Source organism: Nicotiana tabacum, chromosome 4 (assembly GCF_000715075.1).
Source record: "Nicotiana tabacum cultivar K326 chromosome 4, ASM71507v2, whole genome shotgun sequence".
Classification (NCBI taxonomy): domain Eukaryota; kingdom Viridiplantae; phylum Streptophyta; class Magnoliopsida; order Solanales; family Solanaceae; genus Nicotiana; species Nicotiana tabacum.
Window position 1 is genome coordinate 133703685 of NC_134083.1, and position 25613 is coordinate 133729297.

The following is a 25613-nucleotide window of genomic DNA, read 5'->3' on the forward strand; positions in this document are numbered from 1 at the left end:
TTGCCTAGATTTAAGAGGTCAAACTGGTTTTTGTAAAGGGTAATTGGAAGTTTATAATACAGGGGATCCTACTAAGAATTAAAAAATTATTTTTCAAAATTATGCAATTCCGCAACAATGAATAATCCGTTCAAGTTGAGTTGGACCAATAAAAAGCATACATTTGAACCACATGAGGGTGGCATGAATTAAAATAAAAAAACGAAAAACCTATATGAAGTTCTTCATTTGGTCAAATAAAATACAGTATATCCAATCCGTACCAAGGGTCTAGGGTCTTTTTGCAGACAGGTAAGCAAGAAGAATAGCCACTACGATGAAAAAGATAATAATCTGCACAAAGTATTCAAGGAATTAGAATTTTCCAATTACAGAAATATGTGTTAGCAGAAAACTTACCAAAGTTGGTATGTAATTAGGTTTGTTCCTGATAAGATAAAGTTTTTCTAGTGGTTAGATAGATGAAGCTGACCAAATTTCCAAGAAAAAAAAACCAATAATAATATAATTGGAAAACCTTTTAGACAAGGTTCCAGAGTAGTCTCTGCAAGTTTTCATGATTGATTCAATCCGCTTCAAAGTATTTGTCGCATTTGGATCGTTATTGTCAACCTGAAAAAAACAATCACCTCACATCTCAGAAAGACATTAGGCAAATATTTCCATGCAATACGGGGTCTGCTTTTACATGAGCGACCCTACCCCTATCCTGTGGGGATAGAGAGGCTGTTTCCAATAGACCCTCGGCTCGGAAAGCATAAACACCACATTAAGGGACAGTACCATACTTGCAGAAAGATGTATACATACACAGAATCTGAGGAACTGAATGCGAAAAGCTAAGGCATCCTTAACAATAGTTATTGATCTTTTAGAATGATCAAGTTAAATGTAGGAATCAAAGCTAGCTCAGAGAATAAATATAAGCATCATACCTTGGATTTCAGTATAGAAGAAAAATGGAAAAAAGCACCATATACATCTTCCATTGTCCTGGTTTGGTCAAAAACCTTGGCACTGAGACCTGCATTGAAGAAACCACATGATAACTTGATGGTGTTGAGAGAATTCTGAATATTTTATGGACAAAACTTTATAGGAAGATCGAACACGTCAGAAATTGGTCAAATTTTCTAGGGGCTAGATAAGTCATCAGAACAGTACATGTGAGCAATTTGGCATGAAAAATCTATCGGCAAGTTACATGTTGAGGGATCATATCTCGTACCTCGTCTCATTTTTACAGCACCTCTGAAGACTTCAGCGTTGTTGTAGCACATTGTCAATGTTCCGACAGCCATGATCTGTAAAGGATAAGAAACTAACACTAGCCAGAGCATATTTTAAGATGAAAATACCAGAAGTATTTCGTGTTCTATGGAAGGTAAGAAGTTACAAAAATACAACAACAAGAAGGAGAAATGCTAACAGATAGTAAGAAGGAGAGGATAAATATAAACAGTACAATGGAATATACAAGCATAAAAAGTCAGGAAAGACCTTCAGTACGTACCTGTGGAATAGCACAGGATCGAAGGATAGCTGGATCGCGTAATGTGGATAGGCAAACTAGACAATCTTCCACGTGTGATAAAGCATTAGTGATCATGTCATTGAGACATTGTACTGCCTTGACCGAGTTCTCTTCGAACTTCAAGTCCTGAGACACATTGAGAAAGATGCCAGTTGCAAAACAGTGAACCTCAAAATGACACAAATGTTTGTCTGCTTAACTGAATAGGTCATGAGACTACAGTGACAGGCAAAATGAAAGGATGAGAAATTGTAAGATGATCAAGCTAGCACAGGAAGAAGACAGAACCTCAAGTTTGTTAACATATTTACTCCAAATTTGACGAGGCCAAAACATACGACACTTGGGTACTTCATTTATGTCCTCCAAATAATCTCTAATGATATTTGTTTTCTGAAAAAAATACGTTACTGTTACTTCCCTAAAACAACAACATTGCGAGGATTGCCACGCTGGCTCCTAGTCCTGCTAAGGTTAAGGTCAATACCTGAAGAAATAAGCCCACAGCATTGGGGAGAGAATCTGGAGCTAAATCTTCTTTACCAGAGGCATGGAAAAGTTTTGACAAGCCTAATCCTGCAAGCCCAGCTACATAATGACAATACTCCTCGTAATCATCAATTGTTTCAATCTGCAGGACGAGATCAATTGTAATTAAAAAAAAAAAAATGAAGGAGACTGAGGGATCAACGAAACATCTAGAGAAGATGTACAACGTTGGAAAAGAGTATCTTGCATTTCACACATTCTAGATATCGATCACTAGAGGTTTGAAATCAGCAACGTCCGAAGCCTAATACTGGTTTTATGTGAGTTTTGCCAGCCTTGATACATAGAAGATGACTTGTATAAAATAACAATGTTAGCATCTGAGTAGGCCAACAGTTATTATTGACAATCAATTTCTTTCAGAAATGTTACTGCAAGTGAGTTCACTCAGTTCCGACAAAAGTTTTGATTATCTTGGTTGTAATATATATGACGTACCTCCTTGTTTATGAATTTAGCCATTCCTCCACCCATCCTCATAGTAATATCCTCAATCACCTCCTGATAGCTATAAAAATTACATGAATATAATGTTTGATTCACAAAGTATTCACATAGCTATAAGAACCTGATTCTCAAAGCATGTAAAATGAGAAAACTAGCATGATGAGGCTCTTCTAAAACTAGCACTACCACAAGAAAAGAACTCACTTTTTCCCAAGTTCCAGAAAAGCAGTCGAAACATGATGGAAATGGTCCATGAGATCCTTGTAGGCATTTGTACCACCTAACAAACAAAAACTGGGATTGAGCACATGAAATATAAATTAACAAATATGCAGCTTGGAGTAGAAAAACAGAAACAAAATAAAGAAATATAAATTTAGACTACTCACATGAAAAATGCCATTCATGATCATATATGTGTCGATGAAAAGCTATCAGAATAGGTACTTTAACCTCTGTGGCTATGCTGGTATCATCCTCTGTCCAAAAGAACAACAAATAACATATGAATAACAAAAGTGAGGTAATTCTAATTGAAATGTTCAAAAAACAAAAAAATAAAAATATTGCAAGCAGTGGTTTTACACACCAACAGTGTCAAGTGCGCGAAGAACCAAATAGAATACACATACCTGAAAAGTGAACATTACAAGGCAATTACAAGAAGTGAAATATTATTTAGAAGAAAACTTAGCTTATAAATATAAGGATGGGGATTCACAAACACAAGCTAAACTGGGAACGATCGAAGAATTGCTTTAGTAAATACCAGCAGAGCAATACTACGGGAAATTAAGCTATCTACACGTCCAATCCCAATTTAACTAACTCCCGCATAATGTCTAACTAGTCTAGCCAGGATCCCAAATTAATATAGTCATTGAGTCTTCTAGAAGGGTGTCTTCATCGTGTAATCCACCTTAGACTCTCAGCTGGATTGCCCACCTTCAGCGTGGCAGGTTTCATATCAAAGATAGAACCTTGTCATGAAGGTTCGGATCAAAGGAATCTGTCAACCGTAGTGGAGTAATTTGTTGGCTGTCCAGGGTTACCGAATCACTTGTTAAACATAGAAATGTGAAATACTGGATGAGTGCCCGCCCGCTTCAGGAAAATCTTATTTATTGGCAACCTGTTCAATTCATTTCAATACTCGAAAAGGCTCAATATATTGTAGCACCGGCATGCTTGTGATGAAATGAGACCTGCCTGTGTGGCTTAAGCTTTACGTAAGCCCAGTCACCTATGTCAAACTGCACATCCCAGAGTTTCTTATCTGTTGTTTCCTTCATATGTTTCTGGGGATAAGTATATTTTTTTCTCCAAGACAGCTTGAACCTCGTCACTTCGAAGTATGTGTTGTTCAACCATATCATTAGAGTTGCTACCAAGAAGATATCTCATCATGTTAGGAGGTTCACGATCATATAAGGCTTGAAAAGGTGTCATTCCTATAGCTGATTTGATAAGCTATCTAAACAAGGCAAGAGAACTGAAGATACTCATCGAAAATTGCTGAAGATTTGATAAGCAAGAACTGAAGATGAGCAATGGCTAGTAGAAGAACCAAGAATGAAGACCCAACTAATACAAGAAGAAGAAAGGAAGACAGAAGAATCAACTAAATTACTCTCAAACTGCTCAAACTCTAAAACATTATGCGCGAAGAAATGAAACTTCGGCCTAACTCAACCCAAAAACTAACTCATAATGGGAGGACCGCCAACACCATATAAAGAGATTATTATCCATTCTCTCAACCAATGTGGGACTTGGCACTCCCCAACACGCCCAATACTAGACAACTGGAGCGTGGATAACGTAAGGGGGCTCAACATTGAGAAACAAAACAACATGAACCATAGATATATCTCTGATACCATGTGAAGGAATTTCTAACTCGACCCTAAAACATAACTCATGAGGGAATGATTTGTGGGGCCCATATTGAAGAAAACAAAAGGAAAAGAAGAAATAATGGGATGGCAAGTGCCTAACTTTGTGGACATTATATGCAAATTGCATATGCAAAAAATGTTGATTGGTTGGATTTGCGGCTGGGCGGTGGAAGAATTTGCAAGATATGTAAATTGTCAAATTGGTTGAAATTGTCAGATACTAATCAATTTTGATTGGTTAAACTATCAACTCTTCCTGCTATAAATAGAGGCCCTCGTTCCTCATTTCAAATATACCAAAAATAAGAGAGAAGTATTAGAGTTGTGAGAGTAATCCACAAACTATTTTATAGTCTGTGAGAAAATAGAATGAGAGTAATATTGTGGTGAGATACTTAAAATAAAGAGTGTTATTTCTTTTGAGTAGTAGTAGTCTTTTGACACTACAAAGTTGTAATATTATAGTGGTATTATATTTCTCCTCTCGTGTATTGTATTTTACCATGTTAAAAGATTTGGTGTCATTGTTACTCTCTTGTGTCATTATTATTTATCGTGAATATTATTCCTGGGCGGGATATTATTTTTTCCAACAACGTGGTATCAGAGCCATGACGAATAATGGTCCGCTGTCTTTTCAGTACCCCCGTCTCACAAAAGATAATGATGAGAAATGGTGTCTACGTATGAAAGTCATTCTTGGCTCTCAGCCCCAGGATGTGTGGAAAATCGTAGATAGAGGGTATGCAAAACCCGATAATGAGGAAGCTCTGCCTCAAAATGAAAAAGATGTCTTGGCAAAGACAAGGAAGAAGGATCAACAAGACCTCACGCTCATCCACCAATGTTTGGATGATGCTATGTTTGAGAAGGTGGCAGATGACCACCTCAAAGGAAGCTTGGGAGATTTTACAAAATTCTCTTCAAGGAGTTGATAAGGTGAGGAAGGTAAAACTTCAAACTCTAAGGGCTGATTTTAAAGTTTTAAAAATAAAAGAATCTGAATGCATTTCGGATTATTGTTCAAAAGTGAAAGCTGTTGTAAATCAATTGAGAAGATACGGGGAGGACATAGAAGATGTCCGTGTGGTAAAAAAGATCCTTCGCACTTTAACACCTAAATTTAATTTTGTAGTGTGTGCTATTGAGGAGTCTAAAGATTTAGACTCTATGATGGTAGAGCAATTGGAGGGTTCTTTACAGGCCCGTGAAGAAAAAATCAAGAGGAGACAAGAAGTGTCATTGGAGCAACTTCTTAAAACCCAGGCATCCTTTAAGGATTATGGAGGTGAAAAGAGCTATCGAGGGAATGGACAAGGACGAGGCCGTGGAGGTCATGGAAGACAACTTCAACAATGAAGTTAAAATCCACCAAACATTCAGAGGTCGTGGCCGTGGACAAAGAGAAAGAAGAGGACGTAGCTACTACCAAGAAAATAATGGACAAATGTATGACAAATCAAAAATTGAGTGTTATAATTGCCATAAAATTGGACATTCTCTTGGGAATGTCGTAGCAATGTTGAAGAAAAAGCTAACCTTGTTGACGACAAGAAAGAAGAAGATGAGTCAACGTTGTTGTTGGCACTCAAGGAAGAAGACGTGAATGATTGTAGCTCGTGGTATTTGGATAATGGAACAAGTAATTATATGTGTGGATGCAAAGAGAAGTTTGTGGAGATCAATAAAACGGTGAGAGGTAATATGTCCTTTGGAGATACCTCAAAGATTCAAATCGAAGGGATAGGTACGATTCTAATCTCCTGTAAAAATGGTGACCACATGTTAATTCAAGTTGCTTATTATGTCTCAAAATTAAAAAGTAATATTTTGAGTTTGGGCCAATTTCTTGAAAAGAAATATGACATCCACATGAAAAATATGCATCTTTGGCTAAAGAGATTCTGGTGGAATTCTAATTGCTAAAGTGCATATGGTAAAGAATAGATTATTTTCTCTGAATCTTAAAACAATTGATGCAAAGTGTTTGAAGGCTAATGTGCAAGATGAATCATGGTGTTGGCACATGCAATTTGGGCACTTGAATTTTGAAGCATTCAAATCAATGGGAGAAAAGAATATGGTGCATGAGATACCATCAATCAACCATCCCAATCAATTATGTGAAGCTTGTCTTCTTGGAAAACATGCAAGGAGGAGTTTTCCAAAGGAGTCCATGTCAAGATCAACCAAACCGGTTCAGCTTGTTCACACTGATGTGTGTGGACCAATCAATCCACCTTCCTTTGGTAAAAGTAAATACTTTCTGCTTTTTATTGATGACTTTAGTAGAAAGACTTGTGTTTATTTCTTGAACAAAAAATCTGAAGCTTTTGCTGCTTTTAAAAATTTTAAAATACTTGTGGAGAAAGAAAGTAACTATAAAATAAAAGCTTTAAGGTCCGATAGAGGAGGCAAATTCACTTCAAAAAAATTTAATGATTTATGTCAGTCTCATGGAATTAGTCGCCCTCTAACGGTACCTTATTCACCCCAACAAAATGAAAATGCAGAGAGAAAGAATCGAACGATTCTTAATATGGCTAGATGTATGTTAAAAGCTAAAAGTATGCCCAAGGAATTTTGGGCCGAAGCTGTTTCTTGTGCAGTTTATTTGAACAACAGGTCTCCAACAAGGAATGTTAGAGATCAAACCCCTCAAGAAGCATGGAGTGGAAGAAAGTCAAGTGTCAAGCAATTGATAATCTTTGGAAGCATAGCCTATGCTCATGTGCCACATCAAGGGAGAGCGAAGCTTGGCGATCGAAGTGTCAAGCATGTGTTTGTTGGCTATGATACGAGTTCAAAAGGCTACAAGCTATACAACCCAAGCAGCGGCAAAGTAGTGGTAAGTCGCGATGTTGAATTTGACGAAGAATTGGCATGGAATTAGGAATCTCAGGAAGAAACTTGATATGATTTTCTTCCATACTTTGGTGATGAAGAAAAACCAAAGACCGTGAAATCTGTGCAAGATACAACTCCACCTCCTTCACCAACCAATGTTGCATCTCCATCTTCTCAAGAAAGTTCAAATAAATAACTGCAAAGGACAGGGAATATTCAAGAGCTCTATGAGGACACAGAAGAAGTTACTAATTTTGATTTTTTATATTGTCTTTTTACTGACAGTGAACCAATGAACTTTGATGAAACTGTTACAGACAAAAAGTAAAGACAAGCCATGGAGGAGGATATCAAGTCAATAGAGAAGAACAACACTTGGGAGTTAACAACTCTTCCCAAGGGTTATCGCGCAATTGGAGTTAAATGAGAATACAAGACAAAGAAGAATGTTGATGGAGATGTGGAGAGATACAAGGCACGACTTGTGGCTAAAGGTTATAAGCAAAGGCAAGGCATTGACTATGAAGAAGTCTATGCACCTGTTGCCCGCATGGAGACGATTCGTTTGTTGATCTCTTTGGTGGTGCAAATAAAGTGGAAGATCCATCAACTAGACGTCAAGTCAGCCTTCTTGAATGTCTATTGATAATCGGCTTAACGTATGCATATTTTGATATATACTGCCTCACATTTTGCTCATGTCTCGACGATTTGAGGTGTTTAATATGATTGTTTGTGCTAAATTTTGGTATTTCTATGTGTAGGAATCATTCGGATGCAATTTGGGACGAAAGGGCACGAATTGGAGCGAAATCAGAACAAAATTGCAGAAATGGAAGTTGAGCGCCACTGCCAGCGTGGGGCGCTCGCTGTGGTGCACTTTACAGAAGCAAACAAGTTTGAGCGCCAGGTCCAGCGCCCCACGCTGGCCTGGACGCTCACAACGGGAATTCTCCTTTTTGACTAGGACTCGGTTATTTCGACCCCTAGACGCCCCCAACTCATATAAAAGCCAACCAAAACCTATTTTTAAAGGAGGGAGACGGATTAAAAGGAGAGGGGAGGCACAAAACACTGAAAAGCGAGGATTTGATCAATTCTTTCATCCCTTTCCTAGTATTCATCGATTTTATGTTTGAAAATACAATTTTTGATGATTGTATGAACATGAGTGGCTAAGAACCCTATTGTTCTAGGGTCATGGGTATACATGAATGTTGATGTTTGAAGTTTAAATTGACGAAGTTGATTTTATCATATTGGGTTGTTTATTTAATTCTGTTTTAAATTATTTTGCTGAGTAACTAACAGTGAAATACTATCTTCGAATCTATATACCCTATTGATTTTTATTCAAAACTATTTAAGTGTTGTGTTTGATTCTTAGCAATTCATTACTTGATAGCCTTTAGATAGTAATTTAGAAAATTATATATTTTTCAGAAATATTTTGAATCGATAAGCTATTCAAGTTTAAATTAGTCAAAAGTTAATCATAAGTCTTCGTGGGAACGATACTTTATTCAATACTTTATTATTTGACAACCATGTATACTTGCGTGAGTGTGTTTGGACCCGACAAGTTTTTGGCGCCGTTGCCGGGGACTTAGAAATTAGCTACTTGACTACGTTAAGCTTTTATTAGTTATTTGTTCAAGTTTTAATTTTCAGTTTGCCTTGTTTGTGTTAACGCAGGATCTTCTCTTGAATGCGGAGGAGTAGAAGTGCAAACAACCTCATTCCTCTTGATCCAGAAATCGAACGAACACTACATAGAGTGAGAAGGGAATTCGAAGCTAGAACGAGAGAAGAAAGAGAGTTGGACATCGTAGTTCAACCACAGCCAATAGAGATGGCAGGTAATGAAGAGCGTCCGGTGATTGAAGCCGCAAGGCCCAATCTTGCGAATATGACTCAGGCTATTGTGAAGCCTGATATCACTGGGCATTTTGAACTCAAACAGTACATGGTACAGCTGATTCAGTCCACAGGACAATATGTGGGTCTATCTCATGAGGACCCGCAGAGGCACATTCAGAACTTCTTGGAAATTACGGACACTTACAATTATCCGAACGTTTCCAAGGACTATGTCAGGCTGACACTATTTCCCTTTTCACTGTTGGGGGAAGCTAAGGAATGGTTGCAAAAGGAGCCTGCGAACTCAATCCACACTTGGGATGATCTAGCAAGGAAATTCTTAATCAAGTTTTTCCCAACTAAGAAGACAAAGTCCCTGAGGAGCCAAGTTCTTGGGTTCCAACAACGGGATGGCGAGACACTTCGTCAAGCTTGGGAAAGATACAAGAAGCTACTCAGAGACTGCCCGCATCATTGTCAGACTGATGAGGTATTAGGTCACACTTTTGTTGATGGGTTAGATGAAGCATCAAAAATGAATCTTGACTCAGCTTGTGGGGGTAGTTGCATGGCGAGGCCGTATAGTGAAATACAACTCTTGCTAAATAACTTCACTGCCAATGACCATAATTGGCAAGGAGAGGGGGATTCAAGAAGGGCAATTAAACAGAAGGCAGCCGGGTTGATTGAGCTTGATGATTTCTCCGCCATGAGAGCCGATATAGCAAAATTGGCAAATCAGATGAATAGAATGACAACGCAACAAACACAACAAATGCAACATGTACAGCAGATGTCTATTTGTTGCGAACTATGTGGTGACAGTCATATGAGTGACATGTGCCCCACGAATCCTGAGTCTATATACTATGTGGGACAACAGAGCAGGGGTCCAATGAATCAGCATGTGCAATATGGGAATACCTACAATCCAAATTGAAAGAATCATCCTAACTTCTCATGGGGAGGAAATCAACAGAATCAGAACCAGTATAGGAACCAAGGAAATTTTAATCAAACTCAGAGACCACCCCTACAAACAGAAGAGAGTACGAATGACTTGCTGAAGAAGTTGTTGCTCGATAATCAACAACTCAGGACCGATTTCAGAAATCTTGAGAGGCAAATGGGACAGTTAGCAGCAAATCAAAATACTAGACCTGCAGGCACGCTGCCCAGTGATACAGAGAAAAACCCTCAAGTTAATGCAGTTACACTCAGAAACGGGAGGGAACTAGAAGAAGTGCCAAAGAAGAGAAAGAACAGTCCTATACCTGAGAGGGAACTAATCCCTAAGGCAATACACGAGTCAAAGAAAAATGATGCAAGTTCAGAGCCAGTGGAGGCTGCAAGGCCACCACCACCTTTCCCTCAGAGATTGCAGAAAAAGAATGATGATCGCATGTTCAATAAATTTCTCTCTATGTTAAGCCAAGTTCAATTGAATATTCCGTTGGTGGATGTACTTCGTGAAATCCCAAAATATGCTAAGTACATAAAAGATATAGTGGCTCACAAGAGGAAATTGACTGAGTTCGAAACAGTTGCACTTACTGAGGAGTGCACTTCAAGGGTCCAAAACAAGCTTCCTCAAAAGCTTAAGGATCCTGGCAGCTTCACCATCCCTGTACAAATAGGTAATATTAACGTGGGTCGTGCCCTTTGTGATTTGGGGGTAAGCATAAATTTAATGCCCTTGTCATTATTTAAGCAATTGGGTCTGGGAGCTCCAAGACCAACCACTATGATGTTGCAATTAGCTGATAGGTCCATAGCCTACCCTGAAGGAGTAATTGAAGATGTATTGCTGCAAATTGGAAAATTTATCTTCCCAGCTGACTTCATTATTCTTGATTTTGAGGCTGATGAACAAGTTCCAATCATATTGGGACGACCTCTCTTGGCTACTGGTGATGCAATAATTAAAGTGCGAGAGGGAAAAATGATTATGAGGGAGGACAACGAGGAAGCAGTTTTTAATGTATACAAAGCGATCCAACTTCCCCGACACTATGAGGAGCTCTCTATGATATCTGTTGTGGAGGTGGATGAGAAACTTCTTGACACGATTGTATATCTAGACGATTCTCTAGAAAAAACAATCATGATATTTGATAGCTTGGAGATTGATGATGAGGTTGAGGAGATGATGCATATCCTAGATGCATCATGTGCTTACATGCAAGGAATAAACCCGTTTGAGCCCCTGAATAGGCCAAGTGGCCCCCCTCCAAAGCCGTCAATTGAAGAAGCTCCAAAATTGGAGCTTAAACCCCTACCCCCTCACCTTCAATATGCTTATTTGGGAAGTTCTGACACTTTACCTGTTATTGTTTCTTCTGACTTGTCTAAATTGCAGGAAGAAAAGTTGTTGAGAGTGCTACGTGAGCACAAGCGAGCAATTGGGTGGACGATGTCTGACATCAAAGGCATTAGTCCAGCTTTCTGCATGCATAAAATCCTCATGGAGGATGGACACAAGCAAAGTGTAGAGCAACAACGCCGCCTAAATCCAATCATGAAAGAGGTAGTAAGAAAAGAAGTTATTAAGTGGCTTGATGCAGGTATTGTATTCCCAATCTCTGATAGCAAATGGGTAAGCCCCGTTCAATGTGTGCCAAAGAAAGGGGGGATGACTGTAGTGGTTAATGAAAATAATAACTTAATTCCTACAAGAACTGTCACTGGGTGGAGAATTTGCATAGATTATAGAAAATTGAACAAAGCCACCCGAAAGGACCACTTCCCCCTCCCCTTTATTGACCAAATGCTTGATAGGTTAGCAGGACAGGAATACTACTGTTTCCTAGATGGTTATTCGGGGTATAATCAGATTGCTATAGCCCCAGAAGACCAAGAGAAAACCACATTTACATGTCCCTATGGCACGTATGCGTTCAAGAGAATGCCCTTTGGTCTCTGTAATGCACCTGCGACTTTTCAAAGGTGTATGATGGCCATTTTTACTGACATGGTTGAAAGGTTTGTAGAGGTATTCATGGATGATATTTCTGTGTTTGGATGTTCGTTTGATAATTGTTTAATGAACCTGATAAAGTGCTAGCTAGGTGTGAAGAGACAAACCTGGTACTCAACTGGGAAAAGTGCCATTTCATGGTACGTGAAGGTATAGTTTTGGGGCACAAGGTGTCAAAAGATGGTTTACAGGTGGACAAAGCAAAGGTGGAGGCAATTGAAAAATTGCCCCCACCAACATCCGTCAAAGGCATTCGCACTTTCTTAGGCCATGCAGGTTTTTATCGTCGATTCATTAAAGATTTTTCAAAAATTTCTTCGCCATTATGCAGGCTTCTAGAGAAAGATGTCACCTTCAAGTTTGATGATGCATGTATGAAAGCATTTGAGGAGCTGAAGGAGAGGTTGGTGACTTCACCAATTATCATCGCCCCAGATTGGGGACTGCCATATGAGTTGATGTGCGATGCAAGTGACATAGCAATCGGAGCTGTTTTGGGGCAAAGAAGGGATAAAATATTTCACTCCATTTATTATGCGAGCAAAACTATGAATCCAGCTCAGATGAATTATACAGTTACTGAAAAAGAGTTGCTTGCAGTGGTATGGGCGTTTGACAAGTTCAGATCTTATCTAGTGGGAACCAAAGTTGTCGTCTACACAGATCATTCAGCTATCAGGTACTTGTTTGAAAAGAAAGATGCCAAGCCGAGGCTGATTCGTTGGGTCCTCCTCTTGCAAGAATTTGACTTAGAGATCCGAGATCAAAAAGGGATAGAAAATCAAGTGGCTGATCACTTGTCCAGATTAGAAAGTCGGAACCATATAGCTGAAGGAGAGTCAATCAAAGAAACATTTCCTGATGAGCAGCTATTAGCAGTCACCTCAGGTGAAGCCCCATGGTATGCGGATTATGTAAATTTTATTGCAAGTGGGGTGACACCATTAGAATTAACACCTGATAATAGAAGAAGATTCTTACATGATGTGAGGCTCTACATATGGGATGAGCCATTCTTATATAGGCAATGCGTAGATCAGTTGGTGCGAAGGTGTGTTCGTGAAGAAGAGATGAATGCAATATTGCATAGCTGTCATGCTTCGCCATATGGAGGTCATCACGATGGGGATAGAACCGCCCAAAAAGTGCTGCAATCAGGTTTCTATTGGCCAAAATTATTTAAGGATGCACATGCCTTTGTTAAAAATTGTGACAGATGCCAAAGAACCGGAACTATTACAAGGAAGCACGAGATGCCCTTGCAAAATATTCTGACAGTAGAGCTTTTTGATGTTTGGGGGATTGATTTCATGGGACCGTTCCCATACTCTAATGGTCACAGGTACATTTTGGTGGCGGTTGACTATGTTTCTAAGTAGGTGGAGGCCATTGCTCTGCCTACTAATGACGCAAAGGTAGTGGTAAGTTTTGTAAAGAAGCACATCTTCACGCGCTTTGGGACTCCAAGAGTGTTGATAAGCGACGGAGGAACTCACTTTTGTAACAAATTGCTGAATAATATTCTTGCAAAATATGGAGTTATGCACAAAGTCTCCACTGCCTATCACCCCCAAACGAGTGGTCAAGTAGAAGTTTCAAATAGAGAGGTAAAGCAGATTCTGGAGAAAACAGTAAGTGGAAATAGAAAAGACTGGGTAGGTAAGCTGGACGATGCATTATGGGCATATCGAACTGCATACAAAACTCCCATAGGTACTTCTCCGTACAGGTTAGTTTATGGGAAAGCATGTCACTTACCAGTCGAGCTTGAACATAAAGCTTATTGGGCGATCAAAAGGCTAAATATGGATATGGACTCAGCTGGTGAGAATAGGCTGCTGCAACTCAACGAGCTTGATGAGTTTCGATTGCATGCATATGAAAATGCCAAATTATATAAAGAAAAGACGAAGAGGTGGCATGACAAACACATTCAACATCGAGAGTTTGAGCCGGGTCAAGAAGTTCTTTTGTTCAATTCAAGGTTGAAGCTATTCCCTGGAAAGCTTAAGTCCCGTTGGGCAGGTCCTTTTGTTGTGGTAAGTGTGAGGCCTCACGGAGCGGTGGAACTACGTGATAAGAGCTCAAGTGGTACCTTCTTGGTAAATGGCCAGAGAATAAAACATTATTGGGGTGGTGACATTGCACGCCACAAGACCTCCGTGAACTTAGCTGATGCTTAAACATGTGTTGAGTCGTGCCGCAATGTTAAATTAGGCGCTCGTTGGGAGGCAACCCAATGTCTTTACCGCTTTCGTAGCATAGTTTTTTTTTTAAAAAAAAAAAAAATTTGCCGAAGTGAGCGCCCAGGCCAGCGCCCCACGCTGCCTGGGGCGCACTTTACAGTGTATTCAATACTCCAGCGCCAGCCCCAGCGTGGGGCGCTGGGCTGGCTGGCCAGGTAATTTTATTTTATTTTATTTTTTGTTTTCTTTATTTAATTAAAAAATACCCTACCCAATTACCCAATTACCCATATACACTAACATCCCAACCCATACCCAATTACCCAATAACCTAAACCCACTTCCCCACCTAAATACTCACAACCGAAAAACAAACCCCATTCTTCAACACTCACGCTTTCACCTTCTTCTTCCCCTTTTCTCTCAAATTTTCAATATTCTTCAATAAATCTTGCTCAATTCCATCTCAAGAATCTAAGGTATGTTCTTCTTCTTATCTCTTTTCTTGTATTTTGGAAGTTCTTAGAGTAGTGTAGTCTTATCTCTTTCCCCCTTTCTTACAACACCCTAGGTTCTTAAACATATTTGGATGGTATGGTAGGTGGATTGATTATACACGAAAAATTGGTGCAAAAACTTTGGTTGCGCATTTGTGATTGAAGTAGTAAACTATAATTCCCTCTACTTCATGTAAATTTGGGAGGCCCACCTTCTCCCACCAATGTTGAAATAGAAGAGCAAAATTAATGCCCACAAGGTGTTTGCTAAAAAGCTTAAGAGAGGAAATTTGAACACCGGTGAAGTCTAAGTAGCCGAGTATAGTTATATATGAGTTTGGGTGAAGTGTGGGGTGTTGTGGGGGTATTGTCTCTTGTTGTAAACTTTTGTAAGTGTAGTTAGTGTAGTAATGTAGATTTTAACCTTGTTATGTTTGCACTATAGTTAAGTTACGGCCATGATAGGCTAATTGAATTTTATGGCATAGGGAAGTCTAAGTACCTATAGCCTTGTGATGACACATTGGTGCACATTGGATCAATATTATGATTCGCTTATACATAACCTTCGGTTTTAAGTGTGGGGTCATCTTGCCTCTCACGATGACCTTAGGCAACGTCTCTTGATTCATTCTCATCTTTGTGTTTATCATGTGTAGGTTGCTATGGCTCGTGACGATGCCGCTAAAGGAAAAGGGGTGGGGAAATCCTCCACTACTGCTCCCCCTTAAAAGAAACGCAGGCAAGGCGAGAGCTCCTCCCGACAAGCCAAAGGAAAGCAACAAGCTAGTGGGTCTGAAAGGCCACCACGGCCTCGAGTGCAACTTGTTCGAGAGGATGCCATCAAATGGCATGATACTTTTGTACCATATGGGCGATATGTATCTGAAATGGGGATAAATGTGAAAGCTTTAGAATGGAACTACCCAGATATACTTGCTACATTGATTGCAAAGAAGATGGATAAGCTCCTCGAATGTCCGGGCCCGGCAAATCTCAGCATGGTAAGAGAGTTGTATGCTAACTGGAACGAGAAAAATGACATATCGTGGGTCAGAGGTCAGGAAATTCCAATGGATAGGGAAGCCTTATGTCAATTTTTGGGAGTGGATAGTCCTAATCCACGAAGGCTTCGAAAGTTCGTCAAAAGTCCAAACTACCAAGCAATACGTCACACTCTTTGTGGCGTTGATTCTAATGCAAGATGGACGCGAACGAAGGGCAATATTCACCTTGAAATGCTTCGTTTCGACTTCAACAAAACGGCCAAGGTTTGGCAAAATTTTGTGCAAGCTAGAGTAATGCCCGTTGAACATAATGCTGAGTGCACTCGAGCTCGAGTGTGTGTGATTTACTTTTTGATGACCGGGCACCCCATAAATGTGGGTGAGCTTATGCTTAGGGAAATGGCCCGCACCCGTTTTGGAGGAAGGATAAAAAGGTTTTTCTTCGGCAACACCTTAACACAATACATGCTCTCTCGTGGGGTGCCAGAGTACCCTGGCTATGATGAGGTAATGGAGCCGCCCACAGCATTGTTAGACATCACATCCATGCTAGAACCCACATCCAAGCTCACCCAAGCTGCTAGGAATGAGAGGGACGAAAATTTTAACAGGTATCTTTACAAATCCCTCAATGTTATTATGAGCAAGCTTGGGGTGTCAGATGGGGATCGCGCGCAGATGCGAGGTGATCTCTCCAGTTCTTCCAAGGAGATGCTGGGCATAGCACCAGGCAGTCCCGTTCATCCATCTGAGGATGAAAACACGGACGAAGAATCTGATAATGCGGATGATGATGACGATATGGGACCAATGGCTTTGGTACCCTTTGGGGATGATGATGCGCACATTGCCGCCGCTGGTTGGCATCATGATGAGCCAGAATCTGACTAACAGGGAGTTCTTTCGTTCCACCTTACTTTATTTTCGAATTTATTTAGCATTGAGGACTATGCTTTTCTTTAAGTGTGGGGTGGAAGATTCTCTATTCTTTCTATAGTATTATATTAGAGTATTGTTAGTTTCTTATTTTTTATAGTTAGCTAGCTTCTTATTTTTAATAGCATAGTTAGTAGAATTAATGGTGTAGATAGTAGTAGTAGTAGTAATTAAAAAAAAAAAAAATTTTGGACTTTTTCCCGACGATGGATCTGTTGGACAATTTTCTTGAGGGATTAAAGTCCGATTAAAAATAACAATAAAGATTTTTTTTATTTTTTTTTATTTTATAGTTAGGTAGTATCCCTTGGTATTTCTTTGGACGCCGGTTCTTTTCCAAGGGTGTAGCTCGAACCGGGTGTTTTGTTTTATTTCTTTTTAGAAGTAGGATAAGGGAGAAAACTGAGATTGATCTGAGGTACCTGTTGACATCTTTGGTGTTGGTAAATTAAGTTAGGGCATTCGCTCTGTCTTCCTGCGTATATGATTTGAATTATAATGCCCAAGTAAATTCAAGTAGCTTACTCTTTGACGCCGTTTTCTCAGTTGATTGACTTGTATACCACATAGTGCAGTGTTGCTTAAAGATCCTCAACTTGATAAGCTTGCTTGACTTGAGAGTCGAACAAAACCGTCTTGAGTGAGTCAAGTGCCATGTGTGTGTAAGGATTGTTAATATTCTGTGCTACCCTATGTAGTCTAGAACTTGCCCCGTATGTTAATCAACGCGAAATCATTAAGTTGTGCTAGTCTAGGAGATGACATAGGCGTTTCTTGCTTGACCATAAAAGTGCTTATCACTGACAGATAAAATTTTCCCATTGCTAGCCCCTTTGAGCCTATAGACCGTTTCCTTGGCAACCACATTACAAGCCGTAATCCTAATTATTCTTAAGGTGAGATTGTTGAACCTTAACCTCCTAAGGCACTTAGTCGCTAAAAGTAGTAAGGTGAGAAATTAGGAAGTGGCGTCCGAGTGGAACCATGAAAGGGTCCTTAAGGTGCACTAAAATTGTGAATAAAGGTCACCAGTTTATGAACTTCAATGTACGGAGTGTGTTATTTAAAAAAAAAAAAATGGTATTCAAATAATGAAGAAAGATACACACCTCCTAATCTCTCTCACTAGTGCTAGTGAATCTATAGAGATGCCTGAGGGAAAAAAGGCTATGTTATTTATGGTGTATGACAAGTGAATGGGTTGAGAAGATATGGCGCTTGAATTATGAGGATAGTGTATTAAAGTGCTTAGGAGGGTTAGTCACTACTCCCAAATGTATCCTACCCGTCCCTTAGCCTACATTACAACCTTAAAGTCCTAATTGATCCTAGAGTTAGCTAACTTAGATTAGTAGAGATGTACACTAAGGGCAAGCTTATGGTACGACCACGGGATGCACATGAATTCTTTGGGAGAGTGAGTGAATGTTGTTCAATTGTGTGATGTCCTTAATTTATGTTCAATGACATATTTAAATTTGTGGACTACTTTGATATTCACTATTTTGCTTGTGGTGAGGGCACTTGATCTCATGACGGATTGGTGATATTGTACACTTTCTTGTGTTGGGTGAGTACGTGAGTTGAGGATGCTTAGTGGTAACGATTCGTCTCCTGAGGTAAGGTGGTTGTGGAGAGGTTGCTTGAGTTGATTGAGTTGGTTGAAAAACATTGAGTATATTTGGGCTATTTAAAAACGGGAAGAATGTAAAAATTGTGTGTTCATGCCAAATTGCCGACATCGATCATAGTCAAAAGGTAGAGTGTTTAATTGAGTTAATTGTGAGGTCCTCTTTCATAGTGCTAAGTACGTTTTGGGGGTGCTAATATAGTTCCATTGCTCGAGGACGAGCAAGAGTTTAAGTATGGGGTGTTGATAATCGGCTTAACGTATGCATATTTTGATATATACTGCCTCACATTTTGCTCATGTCTCGACAATTTGAGGTGTTTAATATGACTGTTTGTGCTAAATTTTGGTATTTCTATGTGTAGGAATCATTCGGATGCAATTTGGGACGAAAGGGTGCTAATTGGAGCGAAATCGGAACAAAATTGCAGAAATGGAAGTTGAGCGCCACAGCCAGCGTGGGGCGCTCGCTGTGGTGCACTTTACAGAAGCAAACAAGTTTGAGCGCCAGGTCCAGCGCCCCACGCTGGCCTGGACGCTCACAACGAGAATTCTCCTTTTTTGACTAGGACTCGGTTATTTCGACTCCTAGACGCCCCCAACTCATATAAAAGCCAACCAAAACCTATTTTTAAAGGAGGGAGACGGATTAAAAGGAGAGGGGAGGCACAAAACACTGAAAAGCGAGGATTTGATCAATTCTTTCATCCCTTTCCTAGTATTCGTCGATTTTATGTTTGAAAATACAATTTTTGATGATTGTATGAACATGAGTGGCTAAGAACCCTATTGTTCTAGGGTCATGGGTATACATGAATGTTGATGTTTGAAGTTTAAATTGACGAAGTTGATTTTATCATATTGGGTTATTTATTTAATTCTGTTTTAAATTATTTTGCTGAGTAGCTAACAGTGAAATACTATCTACGAATCTATAGTTGAACTCGAAAGTGGGAATTATAGATTGCATATAGAATTAAATAGAGTAAATTCTTAAACCCGGGCATCGGGGAATGGATTCGCAATTAGGATAGACATATACCTAATTACCTTACTCGGTTGTAATTCAGGAATTGTAAATGCGTTCTTGTTACACTTAATTCCATAGACATATAGGTATTAAGTTAGCTTGAATAGGCGAGTAAGGACTCGACAGATGCTTACAAGCAATATCAACCCTGTGAGTCAACAATCCAGATAAATCAATTAGTTACTTTAACTTAAGAATGCAACATGATTGTTAGATAACCCGTGACCCTGGAATATTATACCCTATAGATTTTTATTCAAAACTATTTAAGTGTTGTGTTTGATTCTTAGCAATTCATTACTTGATAGCCTTTAGATAGTAATTTAGAAAATTATATATTTTGTCAGAAATATTTTGAATCGATAAGCTATTCGAGTTTAAATTAGTCAAAAGTTAATCATAAGTCTTCGTGGGAACGATACTTTATTCACTACTTTATTACTTGACGACCACGTATACTTGCGTGAGTGTGTTTGGACCCGATAATTTTTTGTCGCCGTTGCCGGGGACTTAGAAATTAGCTACGTGACTAAGTTAAGCTTTTATTAGATATTTGTTCAAGTTTTAATTTTCAGTTTGCCTTGTTTGTATCAATAAGTATTTTCAAGAAAATAGGTTTACTCGTTGTCTCCATGAATATGCTCTTTACCTTAAAATTAATATTAATGGAGATATCTTGCTTGTTTGTCTTTATGTTGATCTTATTTTTACGGGTAATAACCCAAGTTTGTTTGAAACTTTTAAGAAATATATGTCACGTGAGTTCGATATGACAGACGTATGGCTCATGTCATACTACTTGGGCCTAGAAGTGAAGCAGATCGAGGATGGAATTTTTATCTCTCAAGAAAAGAAAGCTATACAAAAGAGATATTGAAGAAGTTCAACATGCTCGATTGCAACCCCGTGAACACACCGATGGAAAGTGGGACAAGATTTGTTAAGTTTGATGAAGGAGAAAAAACGGATCCCAAATTTTTCACAAGTCTTGTGGAAAATTTGAGGTACTTGACTAGTACCAGGCCAGATATACTCTTTGCAGTTGGAGTAGTAAGCCGCTTCATGGAAGCTCCTACCTCCACTCATTTGAAAGTCACTAAAAGAATTATTTGTTACCTAAAAGGTACGACTGATTTTGGGTTATTTTATTCTTCTTCTAGTGATTTCAACCTTAAGGAATTTTGTGATAGTGATTATGCGGGAGATATTGATGATCGAAAAAGCACAGCTGGCTTTATATTTTTCTTGGGTGATTTTGTTATTTCTTGGAGTTTAAAGAAACAATCCATTGTTATTCTCCCGACTTGTGAAACTGAATATATAGCAACAACATCTTGTACATGTCATACTATTTGGTTGAGAGGATTGTTGAAAGAGTTCAACTTACCACAAATTGAAGCTACAGAGATTTGTATTGACAACAAATCCGCACAGGCACTTGCCAAGAATCCGATGTATCATGATCGAAGCAAGCATATAGATACAAGGTATCACTTCATCAGAGAATGCATTGCTAAGGAGGAAGTCGAACTCAAATATGTGAGGTCTCATGATCAGACTGTAGATATATTTATAAAGCCTCTTAAGTTTGAGGATTTTTAAAGATTGAGATCAAGTCTTGGAATGAAAAAAAAAATTAAAATTAAGGGAGAGATTTATGGGGCCCATATTGAAGAAAACAAAAAGAAAAGAAGAAATAATGGGATGGTAGGTGACTAACTTTGTTGACATTATATGCAAATTGCATATGCAAAAAATGTTGATTGGTTGGATTTGCGGCTAAGCGGTAGAAGAATTTGCAAGATATGCAAATTGTCAAATTGGTTGAAATTGTTCGATTACCAATCAATTTTGATTGGTTAAATTATCAACTCTTCCTGCTATAAATAGAGGCCCTCGTTCCTCATTTCAAATACACCAAAAATAAGAGAGAAGTATTAGAGCTGTGAGAGTAATCCACCGATTATTTTATAGTTTGTGAGAAAATAAAGTGGGAGTAATATTGTAGTAAAATATTTAAAATAAAGAGTGTTATTTCTTTTGAGTCGTAGTAGTCTTTTGACACTACAAAATTATAATATTATAGTGGTATTATATTTCTTCTCTCGGGTATTGTATTTTACTCCGTTAAAAAATTTGGTGTCATTGTTACTCTCTTGTGTCATTATTATTTATCGTGAATATTATTCCTGAACAAAATTTAGTATTTTTGTGCTCCAACCCAACACCAAATTTGGTGTAACACTATTCATCAATACCATTATTATTCATCAATATTTTATTATTATCTTTTAATTTAACATATTATAAATTTTGTAATTACTTATACTTTTTATGTAATATCTTTATAATATTAATTTTACATCTTAATTTTGGTGTATAATTTTTATAAATTAATTTTCGTATATATTATTTTTATATAAAATTGTAAGTTAATTTTATTATAAGTTATAATTGTATAAAAAAATATAACCATCACAAAAATAAAATATAACGTTGTTAATAAATAACAGAATGTTCATTAAATAATATAAAAATAAATATTTAATACAATAGCGGCTGACATAGATTTAATATTAAAAATACATTAAATAATATAATAGGATGATAAAATTACAACAATAATTTAGTACTCTGGTAGGTCGCTTCCAGATCCACCAATGTAATTAAAATAATGAGTGTATGTGCCGGAAGATAGTTGTGGTTGTGGCTGTTGAAATTGTTGATGCAATCAAAGCTCATGATGCGTTCTTCGAACAACACGCTGATGCGCTGGGTAGATTGGGATTATCTACTTTACAAAAAATTATATTTATTTTTAGAATGTTGGCAAACGGTTTGCCAGCGGATGCCAATGAAGAATATATAAAAATTAGAGAGTCAATTGCAATTGAAAACATGAAGAGATTTTGTCGAGCTATAGTAGAGGTTTTGGCGAGCAATATTTGAGATCACCAACAACTAACGATGTTGCAAGGCTTCTTCGTATTGGTGAGCAATGTGGTTTTCCAGGAATACTAGGTACTCTAGATTGCATGCATTGGAGATGAAAAATATTGTCCAACAGCATGGGCTGAACGATATGCAGGTCGTAGTAGATCCCCAACAATTATTCTTGAAGTTGTAGCTGATTATGACCTTTGGATATGGCATGCATATTTTGGTATGCCCGGCTCCAATAATGACATTAATGTTTTAGACTCATCACATTTATTTTTCAATCTTGCTAAAGATATTGCTCCTCCCGCCCATTATGTTATTCAAGGAAAAGAATATGATGTGGGTTATTATTTAGTTGACAGTATATATCAAAATGGTCTACTATTGTGTAAATTATTCGTGAGCCACATTCTAAAAAGAAGAACTATTTCGCAATGAAACAAGAATCATGTCGAAAAGATGTTGAACGTGCATCCGAAGTTTTGCAATTATTGCAGGCCCGTCACGTTTTTGGAGAAAAGAAGTGCTACATGATATATTAACTACATGTATTATACTGCACAACATGATAATCGAGGATGAGCGTGGTCTTAATGCACCAATTCAAGATGCTTGTGAAGGTCCAACTCCAACAGTAGTAATAGTAGTAGATGAAAATTACCGAGTTGAACAATTTTTAGCTCGACACAAAAAAAATAAGAACAAAAATGCTTATTTTGCACTTCGTAAATAAAAAAAAAAATTGTTTTATGAAATAAAAGAATAAATGTAAATAAAAGAAAATAATATAATTTAGAAGAAAGAGAAGAATATAAAAAGGATATTTTTTTGGTGTAAAAAATAATGTAATAGGTTGGAGTTAATTTGCACTATTTTAGTATGAAAAAATGGTGCAAGGTTTGGAGATGTCCTAAGGGTTAAAAAATCATTTTCATTCTCTTTATTGAGTTAAAGTCCTAATACTCAGTTTGTGGTGACCTTGTTGGAAACCACACTCGTTTGTTGAGATTGAAGAGTCAAAACCACGCGTTCGTGTAATAGTGGAACGATTAGAAAAGCTGGCAGAAAGACTAATACAAAAATGTTCCATCCTGAAGAATGAATCTAATCGCTTCAATTTTTGCTTAAAATATCGTAATTAATGAATATTGAATCAAAAGGCTGTATACCATGAAAAGACAATGACAAAAATGTACGTGTTCCTTCGGGAATATCTGATAAAGAAATCAATTATTATATATGTATGTCTTGTGATGTAGTTATAGGTAAAATAATAAGATACTTAAATCGAACACATTTGCTCTTCGTTAATACTTTAGCTCAAAAATGTCTTTAGCGTCACATAGTTAGTCCATATATACTCTTAGAGTCACACAGTTGGCATATATATGTCATCTTCGAAACGAAATCTACCCAAACTAATTAGATCTTTCGTTAATTGTATTAAAGTGTATTACAAATACTATTTCCTTTTTATTAATTTTTTTTTTTACCTTTCTCTTTTCTTTTCTTAGAGTCACACAGTTGGCAGATATCTAGTTAGGGCCCAATTGTATACCATTTTAACTTGAATTTTTTTTTTCACTTTTTTTTTAAATTTTACAATTCTTATGTCCAAACGCCCATTAAGTATATAAAAATAAAATACTATAGTTTAGGTATAAGCTAGCAGCCCATCACTTTAGACAAAGGACATACAGTTACGTATTAGACATGAGGAGAACATGTAGGCCACTTGCATTATACATGGCAGAGAAAGGAGTTAAGTCACCAGACACCATTGATACACGTTCAATTCCCTGGAAATACGCAATTATATAAAAAAAGAACAAAGTTGATTTACACGCAACATACTGAATTTAAGAGACAAAGAAAAACTTTTAGGATTAGTTGTTTTAAACATATCATAAGAGTTTTTTGTCTATAAAAGTACTCCTATATTATTAAGGACATAACAAATTTTTTAAAATTAAATTATTTTTAAAAATATAAATATTTTATTTTTGTTGGAACAAAGCTTCATTCTACAGCCATGGTTAAGACGTGGCTAAAGTCTCTCGAGATGGTAGCGTATATTACACTAAAAATTTAAAGTCAACAAAAAAGAAAGAAAAAAGAGAGAAAGTAAGTAAACTTACAGCGTCTCGAAGCTCAAGGGGAAGCTGTTGAATGACAAGAGAGAAGCTGCGAGAGATGTTGCGGAGCATGAGATAGCAAAAGCTCCAGTTTGGCTTTGAAGGAATTTGTTTTTCTGCTAATTTTGCTGTTACCATCATCATTAATAGAGGTTAAACAATAGGAAAATATCTCCTATTATGCCCATGATCGCTAGTGTTAGCACCCTGTGGAAGCTGAGGAATGGTGTCGGTTAACAGGAAAATTATTTTAATGGTGTTGAACAAGTGATGGTGTCGGTTAACAGGAAGATTATTTTAATGGTGTTGAACAAGTGAAAAAGAAGTTGATTTTTGAATACTTATAGTAATTTATTATGGCAGTGGGTGGAATGTTGGCTGATAAAGGCCCATTTGTTATGTTAGCAGATATCTAGTTAGGGCCCAATTGTATTTATTACTCAGTTGTACAACTTATCCCAAAGTTGTAACAGAGTAGTGTAGTCATTTTCTTTTGTACGGGTTTGAGTAGTAAATACCCGATCCAAAACTGACTTTGTATATAATAGAGGAGATCCGACTCTGGAAGGTTCGGATGCTCAGTTTTCATATTTTACACGAAAATATTTCACCTTTGTTCTTCCTTCCTCCTTGAGATTTCGATTTCTCTCTTCAGAATATTGGGATTACGATGAGTTTAACATGGTATCACATCGGTGTATCCGGGTGATTTGAGCAGTGTTCTTCAATTTCATGGGCATCTCGTTGTTCTTTGTTGTTGGCGAATGAATCACATTTTTCTGTTCGCCGTTTCGTCGGACTTCGGTTTCTCGCCAGTGATTTCTCTCATTTTCCTTTCGATTTGCATTGAATTCTGCTTTCTTGCATTCATTTCCCATAAATTTGTTTGTTTATGATCAGAGAGTTATACAGTAACGAAACCCTTAATTTGCAACAATACTGGATTCACCTCTTCCGTTATGGCTTTCTAGTTTCTGATAAGTCTCTTTGTACTTCGTCTGAGCACTCTGGTTGTGATAATTCACTCGATGACACAATTGATCATAACTATCCCCTTTACATTAATCCATCAAAGAATTTGGGGCTTTCACTAGTGGGCGTCATATTCGATGGGAATAAGTATCGCGATTGGTGTAGGAA

At 37.8% G+C, this 25613-nt stretch overlaps 1 protein-coding gene across 1 annotated transcript; it reads right to left on the reverse strand.

Annotated features, from left to right (window-relative positions):
- Positions 1 to 61: 61 nt before the first annotated feature.
- On the reverse strand, positions 62 to 24741 carry LOC107760995 (squalene synthase-like). Its single transcript, XM_075252453.1, has 13 exons — positions 24477 to 24741; positions 3120 to 3162; positions 2920 to 3009; positions 2735 to 2810; positions 2522 to 2591; positions 2022 to 2165; positions 1823 to 1927; positions 1514 to 1660; positions 1229 to 1304; positions 936 to 1024; positions 518 to 612; positions 400 to 427; positions 62 to 333 (listed from the first exon to the last, which is right to left on the reverse strand). Exons 1-13 carry the CDS (start codon positions 24615 to 24617, stop codon positions 271 to 273), a joined length of 1167 nt encoding a protein of 388 aa, XP_075108554.1. The 5' UTR covers positions 24618 to 24741; the 3' UTR covers positions 62 to 270.
- Between the last annotated feature and the right edge of the window lie 872 nt (positions 24742 to 25613).

What these genes read in the sequence shown, in the direction of transcription:
- LOC107760995 (XM_075252453.1), bottom strand. Translation starts at nt 24,617, where the DNA reads ATGATGATGGTAACAGCAAAATTAGCAGAAAAACAAATTCCTTCAAAG. An exon ending in CTAAATTCATAAACAAGGAG is followed by an intron (nt 2,166 to 2,521) that starts GTACGTCATATA and finishes CTCGTCCTGCAG; the next exon opens with ATTGAAACAATTGATGATTA. An exon ending in TGCTGTAAAAATGAGACGAG is followed by an intron (nt 1,025 to 1,228) that starts GTACGAGATATG and finishes TCTTCAATGCAG; the next exon opens with GTCTCAGTGCCAAGGTTTTT.